This window comes from Lissotriton vulgaris, chromosome 5, assembly GCF_964263255.1.
Source record: "Lissotriton vulgaris chromosome 5, aLisVul1.2, whole genome shotgun sequence".
NCBI classification, from domain to species: domain Eukaryota; kingdom Metazoa; phylum Chordata; class Amphibia; order Caudata; family Salamandridae; genus Lissotriton; species Lissotriton vulgaris.
In genome coordinates this window covers 344,569,461-344,594,334 of record NC_141693.1, presented here as the reverse complement: position 1 = coordinate 344,594,334, position 24,874 = coordinate 344,569,461, and the positions used below count along the sequence as shown (strand labels likewise).

At 47.8% G+C, this 24,874-nt stretch overlaps 1 protein-coding gene across 1 annotated transcript in view; it reads left to right on the top strand.

The window, feature by feature from the left end:
* Positions 1 to 14,168: 14,168 nt before the first annotated feature.
* TNFRSF25 (TNF receptor superfamily member 25) overlaps positions 14,169 to 24,874 on the top strand; it is a 196,310-nt gene continuing 185,604 nt past the window's right edge. Inside the window, exon 1 of the mRNA XM_086920064.1 lies at positions 14,169 to 14,344. Within this exon, the coding sequence (XP_086776190.1) occupies positions 14,309 to 14,344 (36 nt within the window). The 5' untranslated portion in view covers positions 14,169 to 14,308. The remainder of the gene's footprint in view (positions 14,345 to 24,874) is intronic.

Genomic DNA, 24,874 nt, shown 5'->3' with positions numbered 1-24,874 from the left:
TGAGTGATGCTGTGGTGGTGCTGAGTGGGGCTGTGGTGGTTCTGAGTGGTGCTGTGGTGGTGCTGAGTGATGCTGTGGTGGTGCTGAGTGGTGCTGTGGCTGTGGTGAGTGATGCTGTGGTGGTGCTGAGTAGTGCGGTGGGGTGCTGAGTGGTGCTGTGGTGGTGCTGAGTGATGCTGTGGTGGTGCTGAGTGGTGCTGATTGGTGCTGTGGTGGTGCTGAGTGATGCTGTGGTGGTGCTGAGTGGTGCTGTGGTGGTGCTGAGTAATGCTGGGGTGGTACTGAGTGATGCTGGGGTGGCGCTGAGTGATGCTGTGGTGGTGCTGAGTGGTGCTGTGGTGGTGCTGAGTGATGCTGGGGTGGTGCTGAGTGATGCTGTGGAGGCCCTGAGTGATGCTGTAGAGGCCCTGAGTGATGCTGTGGAGGCCCTGAGTGATGCTGTGGAGGCCCTGAGTGATGCTGTGGTGGTGCTGAGTGGTGCTGTGGTGGTGCTGAGTGGTGCTGTGGTGGTGCTGAGTGATGCTGGGGTGGTGCTGAGTGATGCTGTGGAGGCCCTGAGTGATGCTGTGGAGGCCCTGAGTGATGCTGTGGAGGCCCTGGGTGATGCTGTTGAGGCCCTGAGTGATGCTGTGGAGGCCCTGAGTAATGCTGTGGTGGCGCTGAGTGGTGCTGTGGTGGTGATGAGTGGGGCTGTGGTGGTGCTGAGTGGTGCTGTGGTGGTGCTGAGTGGTGCTGTGGTGGTGCTGAGTGATGTTCTGGTGGTGCTGAGTAGTGCTGTGGTGGTGCTGAGTGGTGCTGTGGATGTGCTGAGTGATGCTGTGGTGGTGCTGAGTGTTGCTGAGTGATCCTGTGGTGGTGCTGAGTGATGCTGTGGTGGTGCTGAGTGATGTTGGGGTGGTGCTGAGTGATGCTGGGGTGGCGCTGAGTGATGCTGTGGTGGTGCTGAGTGGTGCAGTGGGGGTGCTGAGTGATGCTGTTGTGGTGCTGAGTGGTGATGTGATGGTGCTGAGTGATAATGTGGTGGTGCTGAGTGATAATGTGGTGGTGCTGAGTGGTGCAGTGGTGGTGCTGAGTGGTGCTGTGGTGGTGCTGAGTGATGTTGTGGTGGTGCTGAGTGGTGCTGTGCTGGTGTTCATTGATAATGTGGTGGTGCTGACTGATGCTGGGGTAGCGCTGAGTGATGATGTGGTGATGCTGAGTGGTGATGTGGTGGTGCTGAGTGATGCTGGGGTGGCGCTGAGTGGTGCTGTGGTGGTGCTGGGTGGTGCTGAGTGATGCTGTGGTGGTGCTTAGTGGTGCTGTGGTGGTGCTGAGTGATGCTGGGGTGGCGCTGAGTGATGCTGTGGTAGTGCTGAGTGGTGCTGTGATGCTGCTGAGTGGTGCTGTGGTGGTGCTGAGTGATGCTGGGGTGGCGCTGAGTGATGCTGTGGTGGTGCTGAGTGTTGCTGAGTGTTGCTGTGGTGGTGCTGAGTGTTGCTGTGGTGGTGCTGAGTGGTGCTGTGGTGGTGCCAAGTGCTGCTGTGGTGGTGCTGAGTGGTGCTGTGGTGGTGCTGAGCGATAATGTGGTGGTGCTGAGTGATAATGTGGTGGTGCTGATTGGTGCTGGGGTGGTGCAGAGTGGTGCTGTGGTGGTGCTGAGTGATGCTGTGGTGGTGCTGAGTGGTGCTGTGGTGGTGCTGAGTGATAATGTGGTGGTGCTGAGTGATGCTGTGGTGATGCTGAGTGGTGCTGTGGTGGTGCTGAGTGATAATGTGGTGGTGCTGAGTGATAATGTGGTGGTGCTGAGTGGTGCTGTGGTGGTGCTGAGTGATGCTGTTGTGGTACGTAGTGGTGCTGTGGTGGTGCTGAGTGATACTGTGGTGGTGCTGATTGATAATGTGGTGGTGCTGAGTGATGCTGGGGTAGCGCTGAGTGATGATGTGGTGATGCTGAGTGGTGCTGTGGTGGTGCTGAGTGATGCTGGGGTGGCGCTGAGTGATGCTGTGGTGGTGCTGAGTGGTGCTGTGGTGGTGCTGAGTGGTACTGTGGTGGTGCTGAGTGATGCTGGGGTGGCGCTGAGTGATAATGTGGTGGTGCTGAGTGGTGCTGTGGTGGTGCTGAGTGGTGCTGTGGTGGTGCTGAGTGGTGCTGTGGTGGTGCTGAGTGATGCTGGGGTGGCGCTGAGTGATAATGTGGTGGTGCTGAGTGGTGCTGTGGTGGTGCTGAGTGGTGCTGTGGTGGTGCTGAGTGATGCTGCGGTGGTGCTTAGTGGTGCTGAGTGATGCTGTGGTGCTGCTGAGTGCTGCTGTGGTGGGGGTGAGTGATGCTGTGGTGGCGCTGAGTAGTGCTGTGTTGGTGCTGAGTGGTGCTGTGGTGGTGCTGAGTGGTGCTGTGGTGGTGCTTAGTGATGCTGTTGTGGTGCTTAGTGGTGCTGTGGTGGTGCTGAGTGGTGCTGTGGTGGTGCTGAGTGGTGCTGTGGTGGTGCTGAGTGATGTTCTGGTGGTGCTGAGTAGTGCTGTGGTGGTGCTGAGTGGTGCTGTGGATGTGCTGAGTGATGCTGTGGTGGTGCTGAGTGTTGCTGAGTGATCCTGTGGTGGTGCTGAGTGATGCTGTGGTGGTGCTGAGTGATGTTGGGGTGGTGCTGAGTGATGCTGGGGTGGCGCTGAGTGATGCTGTGGTGGTGCTGAGTGGTGCAGTGGGGGTGCTGAGTGATGCTGTTGTGGTGCTGAGTGGTGATGTGATGGTGCTGAGTGATAATGTGGTGGTGCTGAGTGATAATGTGGTGGTGCTGAGTGGTGCAGTGGTGGTGCTGAGTGGTGCTGTGGTGGTGCTGAGTGATGTTGTGGTGGTGCTGAGTGGTGCTGTGCTGGTGTTCATTGATAATGTGGTGGTGCTGACTGATGCTGGGGTAGCGCTGAGTGATGATGTGGTGATGCTGAGTGGTGATGTGGTGGTGCTGAGTGATGCTGGGGTGGCGCTGAGTGGTGCTGTGGTGGTGCTGGGTGGTGCTGAGTGATGCTGTGGTGGTGCTTAGTGGTGCTGTGGTGGTGCTGAGTGATGCTGGGGTGGCGCTGAGTGATGCTGTGGTAGTGCTGAGTGGTGCTGTGATGCTGCTGAGTGGTGCTGTGGTGGTGCTGAGTGATGCTGGGGTGGCGCTGAGTGATGCTGTGGTGGTGCTGAGTGTTGCTGAGTGTTGCTGTGGTGGTGCTGAGTGTTGCTGTGGTGGTGCTGAGTGGTGCTGTGGTGGTGCCAAGTGCTGCTGTGGTGGTGCTGAGTGGTGCTGTGGTGGTGCTGAGCGATAATGTGGTGGTGCTGAGTGATAATGTGGTGGTGCTGATTGGTGCTGGGGTGGTGCAGAGTGGTGCTGTGGTGGTGCTGAGTGATGCTGTGGTGGTGCTGAGTGGTGCTGTGGTGGTGCTGAGTGATAATGTGGTGGTGCTGAGTGATGCTGTGGTGATGCTGAGTGGTGCTGTGGTGGTGCTGAGTGATAATGTGGTGGTGCTGAGTGATAATGTGGTGGTGCTGAGTGGTGCTGTGGTGGTGCTGAGTGATGCTGTTGTGGTACGTAGTGGTGCTGTGGTGGTGCTGAGTGATACTGTGGTGGTGCTGATTGATAATGTGGTGGTGCTGAGTGATGCTGGGGTAGCGCTGAGTGATGATGTGGTGATGCTGAGTGGTGCTGTGGTGGTGCTGAGTGATGCTGGGGTGGCGCTGAGTGATGCTGTGGTGGTGCTGAGTGGTGCTGTGGTGGTGCTGAGTGGTACTGTGGTGGTGCTGAGTGATGCTGGGGTGGCGCTGAGTGATAATGTGGTGGTGCTGAGTGGTGCTGTGGTGGTGCTGAGTGGTGCTGTGGTGGTGCTGAGTGGTGCTGTGGTGGTGCTGAGTGATGCTGGGGTGGCGCTGAGTGATAATGTGGTGGTGCTGAGTGGTGCTGTGGTGGTGCTGAGTGGTGCTGTGGTGGTGCTGAGTGATGCTGCGGTGGTGCTTAGTGGTGCTGAGTGATGCTGTGGTGCTGCTGAGTGCTGCTGTGGTGGGGGTGAGTGATGCTGTGGTGGCGCTGAGTAGTGCTGTGTTGGTGCTGAGTGGTGCTGTGGTGGTGCTGAGTGGTGCTGTGGTGGTGCTTAGTGATGCTGTTGTGGTGCTTAGTGGTGCTGTGGTGGACTGAGTGATAATGTGGTGGTGTTGATAGATAATGTGGTGGTGCTGAGTGATGCTGAGGTAGCGCTGAGTGATGATGTGGTGATGCTGAGTGGTGCTGTGGTGGTGCTGAGTGATGCTGGCGTGGCGCTGAGTGATGCTGTGGTAGTGCTGAGTGGTGCTGTGGTGGTGCTGAGTGGTGATTTGGTGGTGCTGAGTGATGCTGGGGTGGCGCTGAGTGATAATGTGGTGGTGCTGAATGGTGCTGTGGTAGTGGTGCTGTGGTGGTGCTGAATGATGCTGTGGTGGTGCTTAGTGGTGCTGTGGTGGTGCTGAGTGATGCTGTGGTGGTGCTGAGTGGTGCTGTGGTGGTGCTGAGTGATGCTGTGGTGGTGCTGAGTAGTGCTGTGGTGGTGCTGAGTGGTGCTGTGGTGGTGCTGAGTGATGCTGTGGTGGTGCTGAGTGGTGCTGTGGTGGTGCTGAGTGATGCTGTGGTGGTGCTGGGTGGTGCTGTAGTGGTGCTGAGTAATGCTGGGGTGGTGCTGAGTGATGCTGGGGTGGCGCTGAGTGATGCTATGGTGGTGCTGAGTGGTGCTGTGTTGGTGCTGAGTGATGCTGGGGTGTTGCTGAGTGATGCTGTGGAGGCCCTGAGTGATGCTGTAGAGGCCCTGAGTGATGCTGTGGAGGCCCTGAGTGATGCTGTGGACGCCCTGAGTGATGCTGTGGTGGTGATGAGTGGTGCTGTGGTGGTGCTGAGTGGTGCTGTGGTGGTGCTGAGTGATGCTGGGGTGGTGTTGAATGATGCTGTGTAGGCCCTGAGTGATGCTGTGGAGGCCCTGAGTGATGCTGTGGAGGCCCTGGGTGATGCTGTAGAGGCCCTGGGTGATGCTGTGGAGGCCCTGAGTGATGCTGTGGTGGTGCTGAGTGGTGCTGTGGTGGTGCTGAGTGGTGCTCTGGTGGTGCTGAGTGATGTTGTGGTGGTGCTGAGTAGTGCTGTGGTGGTGCGGAGTGGTGCTGAGTGATGCTGTGGTGGTGCTGAGTGTTGCTGAGTGGTCCTGTGGTGGTGCTGAGTGATGCTGTGGTGGTGCTGAGTGGTGCTGTCGTGGTGCTGAGTGATGCTGGGGTGGTGCTGGGTGATGCTGGGGTGGCGCTGAGTGATGCTGTGGTGGTGCTGAGTGATGCTGTGGTGGTGCTGAGTGGTGATGTGGTGGTGCTGAGTGGTGATGTGGTGGTGCTGAGTGATAATGTGGTGGTGCTGAGTGGTGCTGTTGTGGTGCTTACTGGTGCTGTGGTGGTGCTGAGTGATGTTGTGGTGGTGCTGAGTGGTGCTGTGCTGGTGTTGAGTGATAATGTGGTGGTGCTGTGTGATGTTGTGGTGGTGTTGAGTGGTTCTGAGTGATAATGTGGTGGTGCTGAGTGATAATGTGGTGGTGCTGAGTGGTGCTGTAGTGTTGCTGAGTGGTTCTGTGGTGGTGCTGAGTGGTGCTGTGGTGCTGCTCAGTGGTGCTGTGGTGGTGCTGAGTGATGCTGGGGTGGCGCTGAGTGATGCTGTGGTGGTGCTGAGTGATGCTGGGGTGGCACTGAGTGATGCTGTGGTGGCGCTGAGTGGTGCTGTGGTGGTGCTGAGTGGTGCTGTGGTGGTGCTGAGTGATGCTGGGGATGCGCTGAGTGATGCTGGGGTGGTGCTGAGTGGTGCTGTGGTAGTGCTGAGTGATTCTGTGGTGGTGCTGAGTGGTGCTGTGGTGGTGCTGAGTGATAATGTGGTGGTGCTGATTGATAATGTGATGGTGCTGAGTGATGCTGGGGTAGCGCTGAGTGATGATGTGGTGTTGCTGAGTGGTCCTGTGGTGGTGCTGAGTGATGCTGTGGTGGTGCTGAGTGGTGCTGTGGTGGTGCTGAGTGGTGCTGTGGTGGTGCTGAGTGATGCTGGGGTGGCGCTGAGTGATGCTGTAGTGGTGCTGAGTGGTGCTGTGGTGGTGCTGAGTGATGCTGTGGTGGTGCTGAGTGGTGATGTGGTGGTGCTGAGTGATAATGTGGTGGTGCTGAGTGATAATGTGTTGGTGCTGAGTGGTGCTGTGGTGGTGCTGAATGGTGCTGTGCTGGTGCTGAGTGATGCTGTGGCGGTGCTTAGTGGTGCTGTGGTGATGCTGAGTGATAATGTGGTGGTGCTGGTTGATAATGTGGTGGTGCGGAGTGATGCTGGGATGGCGCTGAGCGATGCTGTGGTGGTGTTGAGTGGTGCTGTGGTGGTGCTGAGTGGTGCTATGGTGGTGCTGAGTAATGCTGGGGTGGCGCTGAGTGATGCTGTGGTGGTACTGAGTGTTGCTCTGGTGGTGCTGAGTGTTGCTCTGGTGATGCTGTGGTGATGCTGAGTGGTTCTGTGGTGGTGCTGAGTGGTGCTGTAGTGGTGCTGAGTGATAATGTGGTGGTGCTGAGTGGTGCTGTGGTGGTGCTGAGTGGTGCTGATTGATAATGTGGTGGTGCTGAGTGATGCTGGGGTAGCGCTGAGTGATGATGTGGTGATGCTGAGTGGTGCTGTGGTGGTGCTGAGTGATGCTGAGTGATGCTGTGGTGGTGCTTGAGTGGTGCTGTGGTGGTGCTGAGTAATAATGTGGTGGTGCTAAGTGAGAATGTGGTGGTGCTGAGTGGTGCTGTGGTGGTGCTGAGTGGTGTTGATTGATAATGTGGTGGTGCTGAGTGATGCTGGGGTAGCGCTGAGTGATGATGTGGTGATGCTGAGTGGTGCTGTGGTGATACTGAGTGATGCTGGGGTGGCGCTGAGTGATGCTGTGGTGGTGCTGAGTGGTGCTGTGGTGGTGCTGAGTGGTGCTGTGGTGATGCTGAGTGATGCTGGGGTGGCGCTGAGTGATGCTGTGGTGGTGCTGAGTGGTGCTGAGTGTTGCTGTGGTGGTGCTGAGTGATGCTGTGGTGGTGCTGAGTGGTGCTGTGGTGGTGCTGAGTGGTGCTGTGGTGGTGCTGAGTGGTGCTGTGGTGGTGCTGAGTGGTGCTGTGGTGGTGCTGAGTGGTGCTGAGTGATGCTGTGGTGGTGCTGAGTGGTGCTGTGGTGGTGCTGAGTGATGCTGTGGTGGTGCTGAGTGGTGCTGTGGTGGTGCTGAGTGATAATGTGGTGGTGCTGAGTGATAATGTGGTGGTGCTGATTGGTGCTTTGGTGGTGCAGAGTGGTGCTGTGGTGGTGCTGAGTGGTGCTGTGGTGGTGCTGAGTGATGCTGTGGTGGTGCTGAGTGGTGCTGTGGTGGTGCTGAGTGATACTGTGGTGGTTTTGAGTGATAATGTGGTGGTGCTGAGTGGTGCTGTGGTGGTGCTGAGTGGTGCTGATTGGTGCTGTGGTGGTGCTGAGTGGTGCTGAGTGATGCTGTGGTGGTGCTGAGTGGTGTTGTGGTGGTGCTGAGTGATAATGTGGTGATGCTGAGTGGTGCTGTGATGGTGCTGAGTCATGCTGGGGTGGCGCTGAGTGATGCTGGGGTGGTGCTGAGTGTTGCTCTGGTAGTTCTGAGTGTTGCTCTGGTGATGCTGTGGTGATGCTGAGTGGTGCTGTGGTGGTGCTGAGTGGTGCTGTGGTGGTGCTGAGTGATGCTGGGGTGGCGCTGAGTGATGCTGGGGTGGCGCTGAGTGATGCTGTGGTGTCGCGGAGTGGTGCTGTGGTTGTGCTGAGTGGTGCTGTGGTGGTGCTGAGTGGTGCTGTTGTGGTGCTGAGTGATGCTGGGGTGGCGCTGAGTGATGCTGGGGTGGTGCTGAGTGTTGCTGTGGTGGTGCTGAGTGATGCTGTGGTGGTGCTGAATGTTTGTTGACTGTATTATAAGGTGCTGGCCTGGGTGCTGTGAAGGATGTAAAGGTGTCTGTATTTTTAGAAGCGAAGTGCAAGGGATTGTGAACACAGTTATGAGCAGTGTTTAAGTGAATGAAAGCTTTTCTTATTTTAAGAAAGCGAGCAGCTAAATAGGTGGTCCTAATGGTTGTTATTTGAACTAAATCTTGTTAATAATTTAGAGTTTAGTTTGACCCCTGGGTTATATGTAGTGCTCAGAAATTTGAGACACGGAAGTGGTGACTCCGGCTCCGGGGCTGAGGCGCTTGGTATAAAACACTGAGATTGTTGCCATAGATTCTGTGTTGCTTCAACTGGAAGTGTAATTTGGGCGATTGATGGGATGCATAGAAGAATGTGAAGTTTAAAAACATTCTGGGTGAACTGGTTCAATGTTTTTTTTTTACTTTTTATTTAAGGTGTGTTCGTTATTATTTGTGCAGTTACCTGAATGTGAAAAACCAACCAAATATTGTGCTATTTTTATTCAGGTTTTTAACCTCGCCACCTCTGCAGTCAGGAACAGTTTCATATTTTTTAAAGTGCGGATTGCTATGCTGTGTGGGACTGGATATAAAAGAAATGGCCACCACTGCTGAAGCACGGTGTGCCGCGAGGGATGTATGGGGCTGCATATAAAAGAAGTGGCCGCCATTGCACCAGTGCTAGTACCTATGGTGGTGTGAATGTGAAGCATGGTGTAGAATGAGCACTAGCGTGACTAAAGCTGCTCTGCAAAACAACATGATTTAATAAGGTTCCTGAGACACGTACCTGAGCTGTTGAAGTCCTAGTCTGATGAGACTATTATGTTAGCAAGCGCTGCCTAGGCGAGACTTAAATTAAGGATGTATTTTGCGCTATGAAATAGCGCTACATGCAACAGAACATCAATAAAGGCATGAGCAGCCCCTCACACTCACTAAATGTGCACTTGGGGTAGGATGGAGGGGCTGCTAATGCCGTTAGCACATCTTTGGAACGGCTCTGAGAGAGAGCTCGCGCCTGTGGAGGGCTGGAGGAAGAAGGGAGGGTGAAAGGGCGAAAGGGCAGAGCAGAGGGGCTGAGGGGGAGGGAGGAAGAAAGTGTTGGCGCATCAGGGCGGTCAAGCAAGGGTTGGATAAAAGAAGAGAGAGAGGGGAAAGGAAGTAGAGATGACATGGACAAGAAAGAGAAGACAAATAAACTGATAGACGCTGATAGAAAGTGAGGCGCACAGCCGGGTATCTAGATGAAGCCGGTAAGAGGAAGTGCCGACGTCCCCTGGAGAAATATAGACATAGAATTAGACAAACTGAGAGCTCGGAGCGAGAGCGAGAGGGCGAAAGTGTGAAAATGCATTGATGGTGGAAGTGACGCACTTAGATAAAGAGAGGAAAACTCGACAGAGGTAACAGAGAAATGCTCACATCACTACGAGCACATCAAGGGCCAGCTGTATCCATGAAAAGTAAAAGGGGGCGGGGCGCATTCCTTTGAAGTGTGAATGAGCTAGAACACGTCCTCGCGGCCGTGAAAGTGAAACGGCAGGGGTGAATTAGGCAGAGGAGAAGTGAGGCTGAGCGCGCGCTGGGGTGAAAGCCTGAGGCCGAGCGCACACTGGGGAAGCTTCAGATGCCTGTGGGAGGGAGGTTGATGGCTTTAATGTGGATGCGCGTTCCGCACGAGTGCACCACATGAACTGGACGCAATCCGCGATGGTTTCATAGCTTGGTTTGCCCTCTATACTCTCGTCTATTTATCCCTTACGGGATAGAATAGTCGAGACCTAAAAATGATTCCTCCGTGACCTTGAACTGTCTTCCCACGAACTAGATTGATAGTGGGTTTCCAGTATCCGTTTCAACTTGCTGCGCGGTTTGCTTACTTGTCTCCGTCTACAGCTTTCTCATAGCAGGGTATCCTTGCTGATCCGAGTGTCTGGTAGAGGCAAAAATATTATCTCAAATAGATTTGATAAATTCACATCTCCTGAAGTGTTTGATCTTGAGAAATTTGCATCTGTAGCGTTGAGAGGCATATCTAATGAAAAAAAGCACAACAAAAAGTACTGTATCACCTGGGCGATATTTCCTGAGCGTGATGACATTGTCCTTGAAATTAAACTAAAATATTCTCTTTGAAAATTAAGATCATGTTAAAACACTGCTGCAATAGTCACACTAAATAAGCATGAAATATAGAACCTCAAGTAAAGGTAAATGTACAGAAAGTCACTTTTCTAGATCCACATTAAAGGTGCAGGCATTCATGTACAGATAGTACAATCGAGGAAAAGTGAAACAGTAGCATATCCCAAAAACTGCTTATTAAAAATTGCCAATGAAAACCTCAAGTATATAATGCTGCACGCACTTATTAATGTACATTAAAATAAACATGCTCAGAATAAATACCGTTGTAGGACGTTTCCTGAGAATCTCGCTGAACAGCTTCTCAAAATAAAATAAAATCCGCTAAATCCGGAGCAACGTTACTGTTGATGGTCGGCTTCTATGGAAACCAAAAGATTTTCAATATGGCCGCCGTGCGTGACCTTACAGTGTAATGACGTTCGCAGACACACAGTGAGTGGCATCAGGGCGATAGCGTCAATCGTGTCACACACAACTTCCAGCCATGGAGAAGGAATGTGCAGGTTGTGGGGTTTGAAAAGTGGAGCGTGGAGAATGCAGCGTTTGAAAGTAAGTCCGTTGCACAAGCGGTGATCGACTCACTTTTCCAACACCAAGCGGCTTTTAAAAGTTATTTTGTTGCACACGCGGCTTTAAGGTATTCCATGAGTAGAATTATATGCATGTAATAAGAATGTCTAGCATACAACTGTATTGGAAGAATGTTATGTTTTCATTGTACCAGCAGTTCCCCACTGAGCTGCATGCACTTTATGTAGTCAGCTGCTTCATTAAAGTGTTAATCTACTTTTCCCTTTTAACCCTTTCGCTGCTGCGGCTATTCCGCCGCAGCGCTAAAGGGGCGGGGTGGCCGCGCGGCGGCCGCATGCTGGTGACAGAACCGCTCCGTCACCAGCCGTGGTTGAGCTGTGCTGGTGACGGAGCGGTTCCGTCATGACCCGCCCCGCTCATTAAAATTGCTGCGCAGGCGCGAAATCAGCGCCGCGCAGGCGCGGCGGCCGGGCCATGACGGAACCGCTCCGTCATCAGCACAGCCCAACCGTAGCTGATGACGGAGCAGTTCCGTCATCAGCAGGGGAGGGGTTAAGTGTGATTATTACACTTAATTATCTTCACTGCGTTCCCACTACAGCTGGCTTTGAGCAGAGCGGCTGCACTGGGCGCTGACCTGTGGAGGGGGAGCTGACCTCAGACGGGGGTGCACTATGTTTAGCAATAACTTATGATTGGAGAGATGAGGGGCACTTTTGCCCAGTGGTAGTGAGAGAATTCGAGGAGATGGTCATGGGTTGTGGGGGCGTCAACATTTATTGTGGCACCGGGTGCCACCAGTGCTAAAGCAGACCCTGGCATCAACCATATGTCTGAACACGGCACCAAATCTGCAGCAAGAAGACCGGAACACCACTCTAGCCATCGCACAAGTCAATTAGTGGTTTCCTTGGTGTTCACACTATCCCCCGGAACATTAGAAAAATATCGTCCATTTCTGCTTTAAAAAATGAAGCTAAATCCTTTTTATGAGCAAATTCCTTCCATAATTTCAGCAGACTTGTTATTATCAGAGGTGCCTTTTTGCTCACACATAGGCTTACTCACATTGTCCCCTAACCATTATCTTTGGACTTGTGTATATATAAGTGTTAAAGCACAACTGTTTTTCTTACAAAACAATGTATAGTTACTCAGGCCCTGATAGCATAACTGTTTCTAGCAACTCGCTGTACACTGATTATTTTTTACCAAATTCACATGTCGTAAGTGTTTTTCTAAGTTTAAAGATATGTAATTGCTTTCCCAGCTAACAAACCTAACATGGTAGCCTCATCCTGAACCTGTTCCAGACAGCTTTCCATAGGCACATGAAAGATATGAATGCATTATATACATGATACAATACAATACTATGTAGTATTCCAGTTAGTGCATGGGTTTGGGATTACTGCAATGCTGAAAATAAAGTTGACAATTGATATGGTTTTTGTTTGCATTTGCCCTGTATGTAAGCACCTTTTGTGAGCTAAAAATCAAATTAGATTTTTGTATCTATTTCACAGTTACGGTTCCTGCAGCTTAATGGGCTATTCGTATTTCAAATATTCCACTGTATATCAATAAAAAGATTCATCAGATTGACCTTAAACGTGGTATTAATTAATCAATATTCAATCCAACAGTAGGTGCTGTAAAGTCCACTTTCATACAATTCATCTGTTCGAGCCAAAGGAGATATAGACAAATGTGAGGTATCACATGCCTATCGACGAAACACGTGTTGGTCGAACGGTTCTATGCTGGCTGTACAATTCTATCTTGGTTGGAACTTTCATTGGCTGTGTGAACTTCAACTAGTTTTTTAATGTGCAAATTTATGGATTACAACTCCTTTGGGTCGAACAGATGAATTGGATTAAAGTGGACTTTACAGCAACTACTGTTGGGTTGAATGTTGACTTTTTCTTAACCCAAGAGTGCTTTGATATCTTTGTTAGTACAGATTGTCCCTCCTTATTGAGGGACAATTAGGGTTGTTTGGTAACCAACCCCTTTTCCTTTGAGCACCATTCAAAGATAGTCTTGGACTTTTCCCTATACATAGTGCAGAGCGCCTATTATTGCTTTTCTGACCTAGTTACCAAAGTGTAGACAAGTGGTATTAATTAGGCCTGGGTAAAATTTAAATGATTCCAGTGAAATTTGTGAAAATCACAAAGTTCATGCTTATTGGAATCTGCAAAATGTCTCACCATTTTGCTTTACGCAATTTGGCATAATTTTTGCCTCTCGGAAGACTTCTTTGCACAGAAAATGTCTAGCTTGAAGACCTTTTCTGTTTGAATTGTCTCCTGCCAAGTCTGTGTGTAAAACGTCACAAGGTAAGCAAACCCCATTTCATGCCAAACACAACATTTCTCATACTTTCATTTAATTTTCTCGAAATTTGCGAGATAAAATAGCAATTTTGCGCATTCCTCCTGTTGATGAACTCAAATAGCAGACCACGGGCCATATGTATCAACAAACCCTTTTGCGATTTTTAAATAGAGATTTTTAAGGAATCGCTATTTAGGAATCACAAAATGGTATGTATGAAGAAATTCGCTTTTTTTTAGCGATTCCTTAATCTTCCTTATTTGCGAATTCGCATTTTGCGAATTTGCAATTAAGGATTAATTTCCAATGCATTCCTATGGGCCAGGAGGCCCATAGGAATGATTGCGAAATAATTCTCAAATTGCGAATTCGCAATTTGCTAATCGCAATTTGAGAATTATTTCAAGGGTGCAGGGGTGTCTCAAAGACACCCTGCTTCACCCCTGAAATGTACATGAGTGTGCATATGGCGCACATACACGCCCTATGGCCATGTGTGTGCATCACATGCCACCTTCAAAAATGCCAAATTGTGCATTTTTTGAAGAATTTGCAAGTTACCATAAACTACAAGTTGGTGGTAATTTGCGAATTCTTAACCATAATTCTCAGCCCAAAAATGCTACATACATAGCATTTAAGGAATCGCAAAATTGCGATTCCTTAAATGCTATGGCAAAATACGGAATCGCAAATCTTTGCTATTCCTTATTTTGCGAATATTTCATACATACCAAAACATGCAAAAATTCTGCGAATTTCGGCCTCTGCGATTCGCAAAAGGCTTGATACATATGGCCCCATGTGTGGACTAATCCGAATTAAGTATTATTTCAACAGTCTCGCTTCTGACGGGGTAAACTAGAAGCAACACTTTTTTCGACTGCACCTGAAGAAAAACATGCAGTGAACATTTTGTAATATATAGAGAGAAAACGATAAAGGCAATTGGTCATTCTGAAAAAAAAAAACTATTTGGACATAGGCAAATATTAGTCAGGTATGCACCAGTGTTCAAGAACACATCCTGAACCACATACCATTCTCAGAAACACCGCCTACAGGACATGGTAATCACTTTTTAGAAATGGCTTTTGTCAAGATGTGGCCAATTGTGGGTTGCCTTTCAACTTTTTTTGCATTTCCCTTTTCTGACTCCGCCTTCATCTCAGATGAGCAGTTTCACTTGGAGCCTATCTGTAAATCTCCTTTTTTTGTGTGTCACTTTCTGCCATCGCTGCGATGTTCACACTTGGTCGAGGGTTTCCTGACAGCGAAAAACGCGTGAAAAAAATGAAAAAATCCAGATGAAAGAACCTGAGCCTTTCGAGTGGTTACTACTAACGTGCAAAAGAGGATGAACATCTCTGCACAGTGTTTGACTCTCCTGTCAGTAAGTACTACTAACTGATTCAATTTTACATGGGTGTATGTAGTGTAATTTGAATTGATGGATCGGAAGTGCTTTGATTGTGGTGTTGGTAGTGTAAATAAATGCCCGAGATCCCTTGTAAAATAGTAGATAACTTTATTTGGGTGATTACTTAAAACCATTGCAATAAAAGAGTAACAATAGTGTCTTAACTACTCAAAAATTAAGACCAAAAGTTACAATTTGATTTTTCTACTAAAGATTATACTGAATTTGCACCCTGTAAAAAACGTTGTTAAAAAAAGAATTTTGTTGTAATTAAAAGTTGTTTAAAAAGGAAAAGATGAATTAAAGATCACAAAATGCGATAATCTCTTGTGATAGAAACGTTTTGATTGAAAATGAACCCTTTATATTTCTGGTTATATTTGTGTTCATTTTTTGTTTGTAAGTATTTCATTCAAATTTTAACTAATGCTTGCCCAGTGGCATTCTGGAGCTAGGGGCCCGCTATTCCTAGAATCTCATTCATTGCGACCACAGAACAGCAAATACCAATGTAGAACAACCACTTTAGGAGCCAGAAATGTCTTTCCAGCTCTCCAAGTCCACTTCCTTCAGTGCGCAGTGATAGGTGAAGAGGATGGAAAAGGGATAACCCTGATTCAATTTACAATGCAATGTATGAATGCTTTGCAACCGCAGTTGCGGTGAAGGAGTACGTCCACCAGTTCTGTCCACATTTCAAGTAAAGAATATTCTTCAGTGCAAACAAACCCTCAAGAAGGCTGTTAACATCTCAGTCCCACAGAGGAAGTTGCATAGCCTCAGCCAGCTCCTTCCTTTAACTGCTTGTGAACCACGTGTGTGTGGCTTTTGTATCTACAGAGAACGAGTTTACTTTAAGTAAGTTGTAATTTCAAGCTTTATAACTTAATCATCGCTCTTGAAAGCTTGAAACTATATTCCACTCCTGAGATTAGCAAATTTCACCTCATCCTGATTTGCGATTCTGTATCTTTCTTGTGTCCTCAACTCCTCTGGGTTTCTTAAATTCCTTGTCCTGGTTAGTTGGGTAAAAAATCTTGTATAAATCTTCAAGCAAACCTACTTGCCTCTGGGTGTTACTGTCCATCTAACACCAACCACCCATCCCCACTAGCTTTTGACAAACAATGCTTGGTATTTTAGATGGTACTGTGGTACTGAGTGGCAAATGGAAGGATGAGCATGTGTTTTGTTATCCGATCTCTCTTTTTCAGACGCGGTACACCTCATTCAACCACTACACACCTACTAGGTCTCTTCACTCAGGAACTAAATCTTTTCTTTCTGTTCATCGGTTAAAAAAATCGAGGATGGGTGGGAAAGCTTTCTGTCATCTTGCCCCCCCTCTACTGGAACCAGCTCGCCACCTACCTGCGGCAGTGCCCTGGCCACCTTCAATTTTGAAGGCTCCTCAAAAGGGGATTATTTGAACTTGATCCCTTCTTCGGCTTACTGTAGCACATCCACAGCGCAGAGATACCCGATTCAGGCGCTTTACAAAACAAACAAACAAATAAATAAATAAATGCTGAATTTGAGCGGGTGGTTTCCAGTGTTCAGCACTGGCACCTAATGGGTTTCGGATGCTCGGCACCCCCCCTTAATTATCAACACTGCACTTATGACAGTCTGCCACATGATGGCGCTGCTCAACTAATTTAGAGGTGAGCATAACAACGGGTGTTTATGAATACAATACACCTTACAAATTACTGATACATGCCTCCCCAGACCTTCCTTTAGCTTTGGGGTCCTGGAATAATCTGAACTGCAGCACTTACAGGTGAGAGAGATGGTTAGTAGTTGTTTTGGCAGCGATGACGGGCAATGGGTGGTGCAAGCTGCAGTAGGCTCCTGGTCCGAGCCCTGGCACTTATTATTTTACAAATTAAGCACTGGCTCATTGCATATGGAAAAATAGGTGTTTGTGTATTTATATAATATAAATCCAGCTACAAAGCAAGTGAGTGTCCTTTATTTGTTTATTTTACCAGTTTTCTTAAAACATTAGTGTTGGGATGGGAATTTCCCCTGCCTTTTAGGCTTTCTGCAATCCTTCCATTTCTTTGGCCCAGCACACATGGCAGTCAAGCATGTGCACCGAGGCCTTAGCTTTTCATCATGTTTCTGAAACCCAGAGCCTAGCTCTGTGGCATAGAGTTGTGCAACACGTGTGCTCTCTAGTTGATATAGGACAATTGCCCATGTCCTGGGACATATACAATTATGGTTGTGGCAGCTTACCATTTTTATAGTTGATAGTACTGACCAGACCTTCTTTCCTGTTCAGGGATTAGTGTGATGCTTACAAGCCCTGCATGGGTAAAGGTCAACTAGAATGTACATTCCGGTACCTGCACTGACTTGCCAGCGTGCTTGTTGTGGGCATGTAGTATGATCAGTGACTGGTAGTAAGACTCTTTATTGTTTGTGAGTGTGTGGCTGCAGTCACCAGTGGCATTCAATATGGGTACCACTGGTAAAACATAGCATAAGATGGAGGTTAAGGTACAGCCTCCCCAGATAGTGGAAGTGTATGGCCTTAAATACTGAGCCAGAGGGTGTAGCCTCCAACAATGGAGTGTGGGAGGATGGAGACTAGGATGCCTTAGTTATTCAATAATGACCTTTTAGTGAGGGTCCGATAATGATCTCTTTCGCAGCACTGACATTTGTGTTGATAGTAGAGAGTGGGCGATAGATAAATTAGCAGATTCTGTTGTTAAGGAGAGGGAATTTCCCAGGTAGTCCATTGGGGCTGACAGCCCACTGCATGGTGGTAGCGCTTCATTGTGCTCATGTTTTGGGTGCCTCTGTTGGAGCCAGAATAATTTTCTTCTACTGACCTAGGAAGGGGATGCTCTGCACAGTAGTCAAATGAAGGCTGGAATTCATGGCTGGTATCTTTGATAGACAGTCTTCCCAAACTAAGGGGACATCACTTGAAGTCTGCATATCTTGCTCTAAAGCTGTGGTTGTGCCTCTGACCTGGCTTGCTATGAGAGGGAAAGAACCACCTGACCCTACAGCCCCACCTCATCCTAGAGGTCCTCCCGCTGTGGCCACGAATGATGACAGACTGCCGCCAACCAGGATGGCGAGTCTTCCTGAGCCAAATGCCAGGTTGAGGTGGGGCTTTTTTCACCGACATTAGCGAGAACCACCAGTGAATCCACCAAACTAAGATGAACAGACTGGATGGTTTTGTATATTTAAATTTTTCATTTCCTCACACTAAGATTTCCTTACACATTGAGCAGCAGCACTAACGATTTGGTCCTGAAGAACGCCGCTACACCTTCACATGAGGTGACTTGGCTGAAACATGTGGACCTCGTTCTGACACTAACCGCAGGTATATTTATTTCCTGCTGGTGCCCTGTTGTTAACCCTGGTCCAGGGTCGCAAGAATAAAGGGATATTATGTACTATGGAGCCAGTTTGATCTTCACATTCATTCAATTGCTCTACCAGCCCTACCACCTTGACATATCCTCTGTGGTATTTAGTTTATCTTCCTCTATACAAAACATCGATGAGCTCCTCCCTTGTATAGAGAGGGTTGTAGCACGTGCCGTGACATCACGGCACAAGGTGAATTCCAATGATGAACCATGATACTTCAGTGGGTGAGGAATTCCGTCCTTTTAATGCGCTATCTCTTGCAGCTAGGTCTTCACTTTGACAGCCACTTCTGTTTTTAAGACACACGGTTTCTTTGATTGTGATATATATAAAAGGTTTAGTTTGCCAGTTCGACATGGCAAGTTAAACCTCATACACAGGCTCTGCAATGGCAGACCTGAGACATGGATACAAGCTACTCACGTGGGTGGCACAATCAGTGCTCCAGGCCTACTAGTAGCATTTAATTTACAGGCCCTGGGTACATGTATTACCACTTTACAATGGACTTACAAGTAATATGCCAACTGGGGGTGAATCAATATTGCCATGTTTAGACGAGAGAGCACAAGCAATTTATCACTGTTTATCAGTGGGAAAGTGCTCAGAGACCTAATAAAGCCAAAAAGTTGGGGGACCACTACCCTAAGGCTGTCAGATCTAACAGATAAGACATGAGTTAGGTAGGTCCTTGGAGCCTACAATGAAAATACCTGACATCTAGACCTTTCGTTTATACATGTTATTCTGTTTCGAGCCTGTCAATATTGATGTTGCCACAAAGGAAAGGCTATGGGCCATATGTATGAAGGCAATTTTGCGATCACAAATACCGAAATTCACAGAATGTAGGCATTTGCGATCGCAAAATAGCTAAGTGGTATGTATGTAAGCAAAATAAGAAATCGCAAATTTGAGATTCCCTATTTTGAGATTGCATTTAAGGAATCGCAAATTGCAATTACTTAGATGCAATGTGTGCGGCCCAGAAAAAGTGCAATTTGGCCACAAGGAATCGCAAATTACCACCAACTTCAAGTTGGTGGTAATTTGCGATTTCTTTGAAAAATGCACTTTTTTGAATTTTTCAAATATGCCCTTATGGCATGTGTGTGTGCCACATGGGCACTCATGCACATTTCAGGGGTGCAACAAGGAGTCCTTTTGACACCCTGGCACCCTTGAAATTCCATTCTCAATTTGCGATTCTCTAATTGAGATTCGCAAATTGAGAGTGTCTTCCCATTCATTCCTATGGGCCTCTAGGCTCATAGGAATGAATGGGGAGGTATTCCTTAATTGCGAATTGCAATTTGCGATTCGCAATTAAGGAATATGTAGGATTCACAGAATTATTTGCAAATCCTACATACATAGCATTTTGCGATTCTCAAATAGCGATTCTCTAAAAATCGTTATTTGAGAATAAGCCCTAAGTTGCTTTGCAGAAGAGTGAACAGAGAAAACCAGTGTAATCACGGCCACAACATGGGTCATGTCAGCCTCTGGAGTGCAGAAGACGTCAGCATTCACAGAGGGCCCCTCTCAGTTTAGAGGATTTGTGTATCAATGAGAAGGCCATACTATGCTCAAATGCTGGCTGGCATCCATTTACACTACACCTAGTGGTATTCTCAGGTAGGCCTTGAACTCATTTTGCAAGGGGCCATCATTTTGCGGCACACCCCATAATGTAGTGAAAAACATCAATATTAAAGTTCTCTTCATAACAATTTAATTTTACAGCAAAATGCCTTTGTGTATTTTTGAATCACACATTATTTTTCTCTTGTGTGTTTTGAACCTTGGGTCATAAACTGAAAACTATAATGAGTCACCATTTTCTGATTGTTGGACAGATATTTGCCTGAACAAAAGTCTAGTCCTAACGTATAGGATCCTGTGGGTTCTCCCACACTTAGTGGGGTGCAATTTAAATTGGAATCCGAGAATTTGTTTAACTTTAACTTGCATCTTTTCTGAGTAATGCTAAAAAGATGGTTACCATAGTGATCATTCCTGACTAATTTCATTTTCATTCTGCTGGCTGAGCTCATTGGTTCCAATCCACATTACTTTTTTTTAATTGTTGGATTTATTTATGAATTTTCAAATACAATACAATATAACAATACGCCATATATTACAATAAAAACATCCTATTGCAATCAATTTGTAGATCACAACATTCTGATATACAGGGCTGATGATGACTGATTCACAATAAATGGTAGGTTAGAACATAGCTTATAATCTAGTCCTCCAGTTGGGTCTGTAAGTATGCAGTGAGAGGTTCCTGAATATCTTTGGGCCGCGAGACCTGGGGAAGCTCCTCAGCGTAACATTCCAACTGACCCCAACAATATATACCAGGTCAAGTAGCCATTGTTCACGTTTAGGGCATTTCTCCCTCCCAAGCAAATTGATACCCTCCTCTTGGCCAATAGTAGGACGATCGCCGTCAGCTTACGGCTAGTGGGTTGGATTTCTTTAAGCAGGCCAAGTAGACACACTAGGGGAACAATCCACCACATCTAGCACCATTTCCAACAACGTGTGTGTAACTTGCACCCAGTATTGGTATACCCTCAAATAGCCCCATGCCAAGTGTATAAATCAATGTCTGGTGCCCTACATCTGGCACAATTTGCATTCTTGCTGAGTCTATATCCGTATGGTCGGATTGGGGTATTGCACCTTTGATGTAGGAATTTAGAATGTTTAATACTCAAGCTGCAATTTGATATCAATTGGCCAGTGTGCAGCATGCAAGCCAGTCTGCCATAGTGATTGGAGCAGAGAGTGTTTCATTCCATTTATATTACAAGGCACCTTGTATCAGATGGGTATCTATCTGGGACGCATTACATAAACGTGTGACTAGGTGCTTACGAGTGTCCGTTGTGAGGAGCAACTGGAGCGACTCCAGCGCAGTCGGCTCCGCAGGGAACTGTAGATACAAGTCGCAGAGCAAGGCTCTAAACATACAGTATAGGAAGGGCCTATCTCCCTCGCAATGTAGTTCAGTCAAACTTATACTCTTCCCTCCATGGTATGCATCCCCCAGCATGTGCAGCCCTGCTGTGCCTAAGATAACTAGTGAGCTCGCTTCCGTTGACACCGAGATCCCCGGGTGATGCTTAAGTGGTGGAGCTGGTGCATAGAGTGGCGCTATCTGTGCTCTATTTCCCAGTGCTTTCCAGGCTTGCCTGGTGCAGTGTACATTGTTTATCTCTTTGTTTGTAACTTCCTTGCACTCGTTTGTGACCATGGAAGGTATTTTGGATCCTTTGGCCAATAGTGAGCGAAATGTGCCTGTGCGCATAGATATTAACGTTTTAGGCCTGATGCTGTAAATCCTCCCCGAGCATAAGGCAACGTTAAAACGTTATTGGGATATTTGTGAACAAGCATAAAAATGTCGGCAGTATTATCATTTTCATCAACGCTATCCTGTCATCCAGCGATAACGGAAGCCTTATCCATCTCGATACCTGCTCCTCAAGACGGGAAACAGCCCTACTATATTTGTACTGTAAAACCAAACTCAGGTCCCCATGTATCGATATACCAAGGAACTTAACAGGCTTGTCGCACCACTCCAGAGGGAATTCAAGTGCCTGTGGTGTCGTGCACTGAGTTAGAGGGAATATACTTGATTTCAACCAATTTATACCCAATTCTGAGTGTCTTTAATCGCATATTTAATCCCTAATAAGGCGTTCCTGATTAGCACCGGGATTTATCACATAAAGCACCACATCATCTGCATACAGGGACTAGCCAAATGGCGTTGGCAAAACCTCAGAGCGGTTGCCGCGTGTCGCTGTCCCAGGATGCATGCCAAGGGTTCTAACGCAATGGTAAATAGCAGTGGTGACAGCAGGCTACCCTGTTTTGTGCCTCTACATATTGCAAAGGCTTCTGATGTTTGCCGGTTCACACGTACTCGGGCAGCAGGCCCAGAGTACGACTGTCATACCCAGCTTGTGAAGGCTACTGGGACTCCCATAAGCCAAGTATTGCGAACAGAAAGCGCCATCAAATGGAATCAAATGCTTTAGCGGCGTCTAACAAGACTGCCTTAGCAGGTAGCACCCGGTCCAGCTGGTGTAGGACTGCGAATAAGGTACATAAGTTAAGTGCAGTGGATCGCTCTGTCAAGAAGCCAGTTTGATCCGGGAGGATCATTATCGGGAGCAAGAGTCTACGTTGCTCAGCAAAAGTGCTCTCAAGGATCTTGGCATATGTGCTTATGAGGGATAGTGACAGTATGATTCACATCACTGAGGAGGCTTGTCGGGTTTCAGCAGGGTGACTATAGGAGCCTCTCGATGTGTTGGTGGCAGACCCTGTTTTTGATATGCTTCCTCATACATTGCATGTAGGTGTGGTGCTATTAGAGGTGCATACTCTTTATAGAATTCACCCAGCAACCCATCACTCACAGAAGCTTTGCCATTTGGGAGTTTGCTTATTGGCTCTTTAATTTTGTCTATGGTAGGTGGTTGCACCAGAAACTTCCTTTGCACCTGGGAGAGCCATGCCAATGCGATATCCTCTAGGTAAGTATTAGTTTCTGCTTTCATGGCAGAGGGACGGTTGGCATGCATATGTTTGTAAAATATGACAAAAGTTTAGAAAATTATCGGCATGCTAAGAAGTGCCCACGCCTGTTACCACCTCCACTATATGAGATCAGGCCCAGGGTTCCACAATTTTTTTGGCAAGCGCACGGACTGACTACCCCCTCACCATAGACCTGTGCCAACCATCTATGTGACATATGTTTGATCTCCTGTTCTACCGTCTCATTACATTCAGTGATTCCATTGCATATCTGCGCCAGTACGCTGGGATCAGGGGCGAACTCGCATGACCTTTCCAGATTGGAGAGTGTCAGTTCAAATGTTCTCAACCGTTTGCGTATAGATTTCAAAACCCCAGTCTAGAACCCCATACATGCCTCCCGGATTGTCACTTTGAATGCCTCCCATAAGGTGGCCGTACTACCCATTGAGCCTATATTAGTATGGAAATAGTTAACTATTGTTTCCTGGACTCCCTCACAGAAGACCTGGTCCAATAAGGCAGACACTTGCAATCTCTGTTGAAACTGTGGTAAAGCTTGCCCGGGGATGTCCATCACCAGCTGGACCAGCAAACGGTCTGAAAGGGATTTGGGATGGTTTCTAATGCTGCATACCCATGTGTTCATATCCTTGGTGACCAACCAGTAGTCCAGTCTAGACCAGGAATTATGAATATATGAGTGATATGTCCCCTCTCTACCATTGTGGTTCCTCACCCTGCAGATGTCTAGAAGGCCGTATTCCCGTATTCCTTCCCAAAGCACAGCCGCTGTGTGTCCACCAGGCCCACTCAGCGCTGTCGAGTGAACCTCCTGTGAAAGTAGAGAGATATTAAAGTCTCCCCCATATGACTGAGGATGATCGCAGCACATGTAAATGATTCCATACAGATGTGAAGAACTCTGTGTTATCTATGTTAGGGCCAAACACATTGACTATTGTTTGTAATTTACTGTGCAGTTTCCCTTGTAGTATAATATACCGTCCCTGATCATTCGTTATCCCACGGGAGACTGTAAATGGCACCTGCAGCTTTATGAGAATCATTACCCCAGTGAATATGAGGAGTTTGAGGCGGCAACTTTTACCCCGGCCCAGAGCGCAGGTATGTGTGTTTCAGAGAGATGTGTATGATGTGTTTCTTGAAGTAGTGGAATCTGAATGTTATGACGGTCTAGATACGCTAGCACTTGCCTGGTTCTCTTCAGGTTGTTTAGGCCCCTAACATTCCATGTGATCCAGGATATGTTCCCTACCATTGTCTGTGCTGTGTTGCCTACTCCAGAAAGTGTTGAGAAGGGATACCAGGTCATGCATATATGTGACCGCGATCAGATAGAATTTGTGATCATAGGCATTATTCATGCCATAACAACTACATCCCCCAACGAGTAGGCAACCCAAATTTGCCACAGAATTTACCCTGAAATTTGAACAGCAAAAAAAGATCATAGTTGTCAGAACATTTGGTCCTGTATTTTTCCCAATTTAAAGAATTTATAAACATATGAGATATACCCCCTATGGGGCCTGTTTCCCCCGCAGAGCAGTCAAAGCGTCTGTGATGTTTAACTTCTCAGTCTACGTGTGATCATTGCAAAGTTGACTGAGCCACGCCATGAAACAGGTAGACTAGGCCACAGCAAGCCAAAGCAGAGCACCCAGTTTTCCTGTGTGGCATACTGGTACAGAGTGTGGGGCAGTGTCAAATCCTAGCACAATCCAGTGCATGCTCACAGCACTGTTTGCTATAGCAACATGGCCTCCACAGCCAGTCATCGGCTTCTAACTAGTCTGAATCATGTTCATCTACTGCATCCTTCTGGACTCGTTCTGAGCGCTGTAACTTTTTTAGGTAGGTCATTGCATCCTTGGGGGTTATGAAGATTTTCAATTTGCCATCATGTTGGATCTTCAGCCTTGCAGAGTACAACATAGCATATTACAATTTCATGGCTTGTAGTTTCCATTTCACCTGCTGAAATTCATGGCGCGCCGCCTGTACCACCGCGGTGGTGTCCGGGTACAGTGCTACCACATTTCCTAGATAGGTTGTGTTCCCCTGTTCACATGCTAGGTACAGTGCAGTATCATGGTCCCTATCATTCAGCAGTTTCGTGATAATGGGGCATGGTGGTCCACCCGGTATAGGGATCTATGTATACGCTTCTCAATTAACACTGAGGAAAAGTGTTCAGATCCCAGCATTTCCTTAAGCATAGACTCTACATAGTGTTCTAATCTGCCCGTGTTTGTGGAGTCTGGAACGCCTGTGATGCATAGATTATTCCTTCTTGAGCGGGCCTCCAGGTTTTCATTTTTGGCTTGGATGATTGACAGGATTTTCTCCATGCTTGAACATCTGTCAGCCACAGCGGTCAGTCCATCCTCGCCCATTGAAATGATGCTCTGTTCAGCCTCCTGGATAAGGGTGCCATGTTTGTCTAATTTGGTTGCCATGTGATCCATTCTCAAGTTTAACCCATCTATTTTGCCATCTATGGAT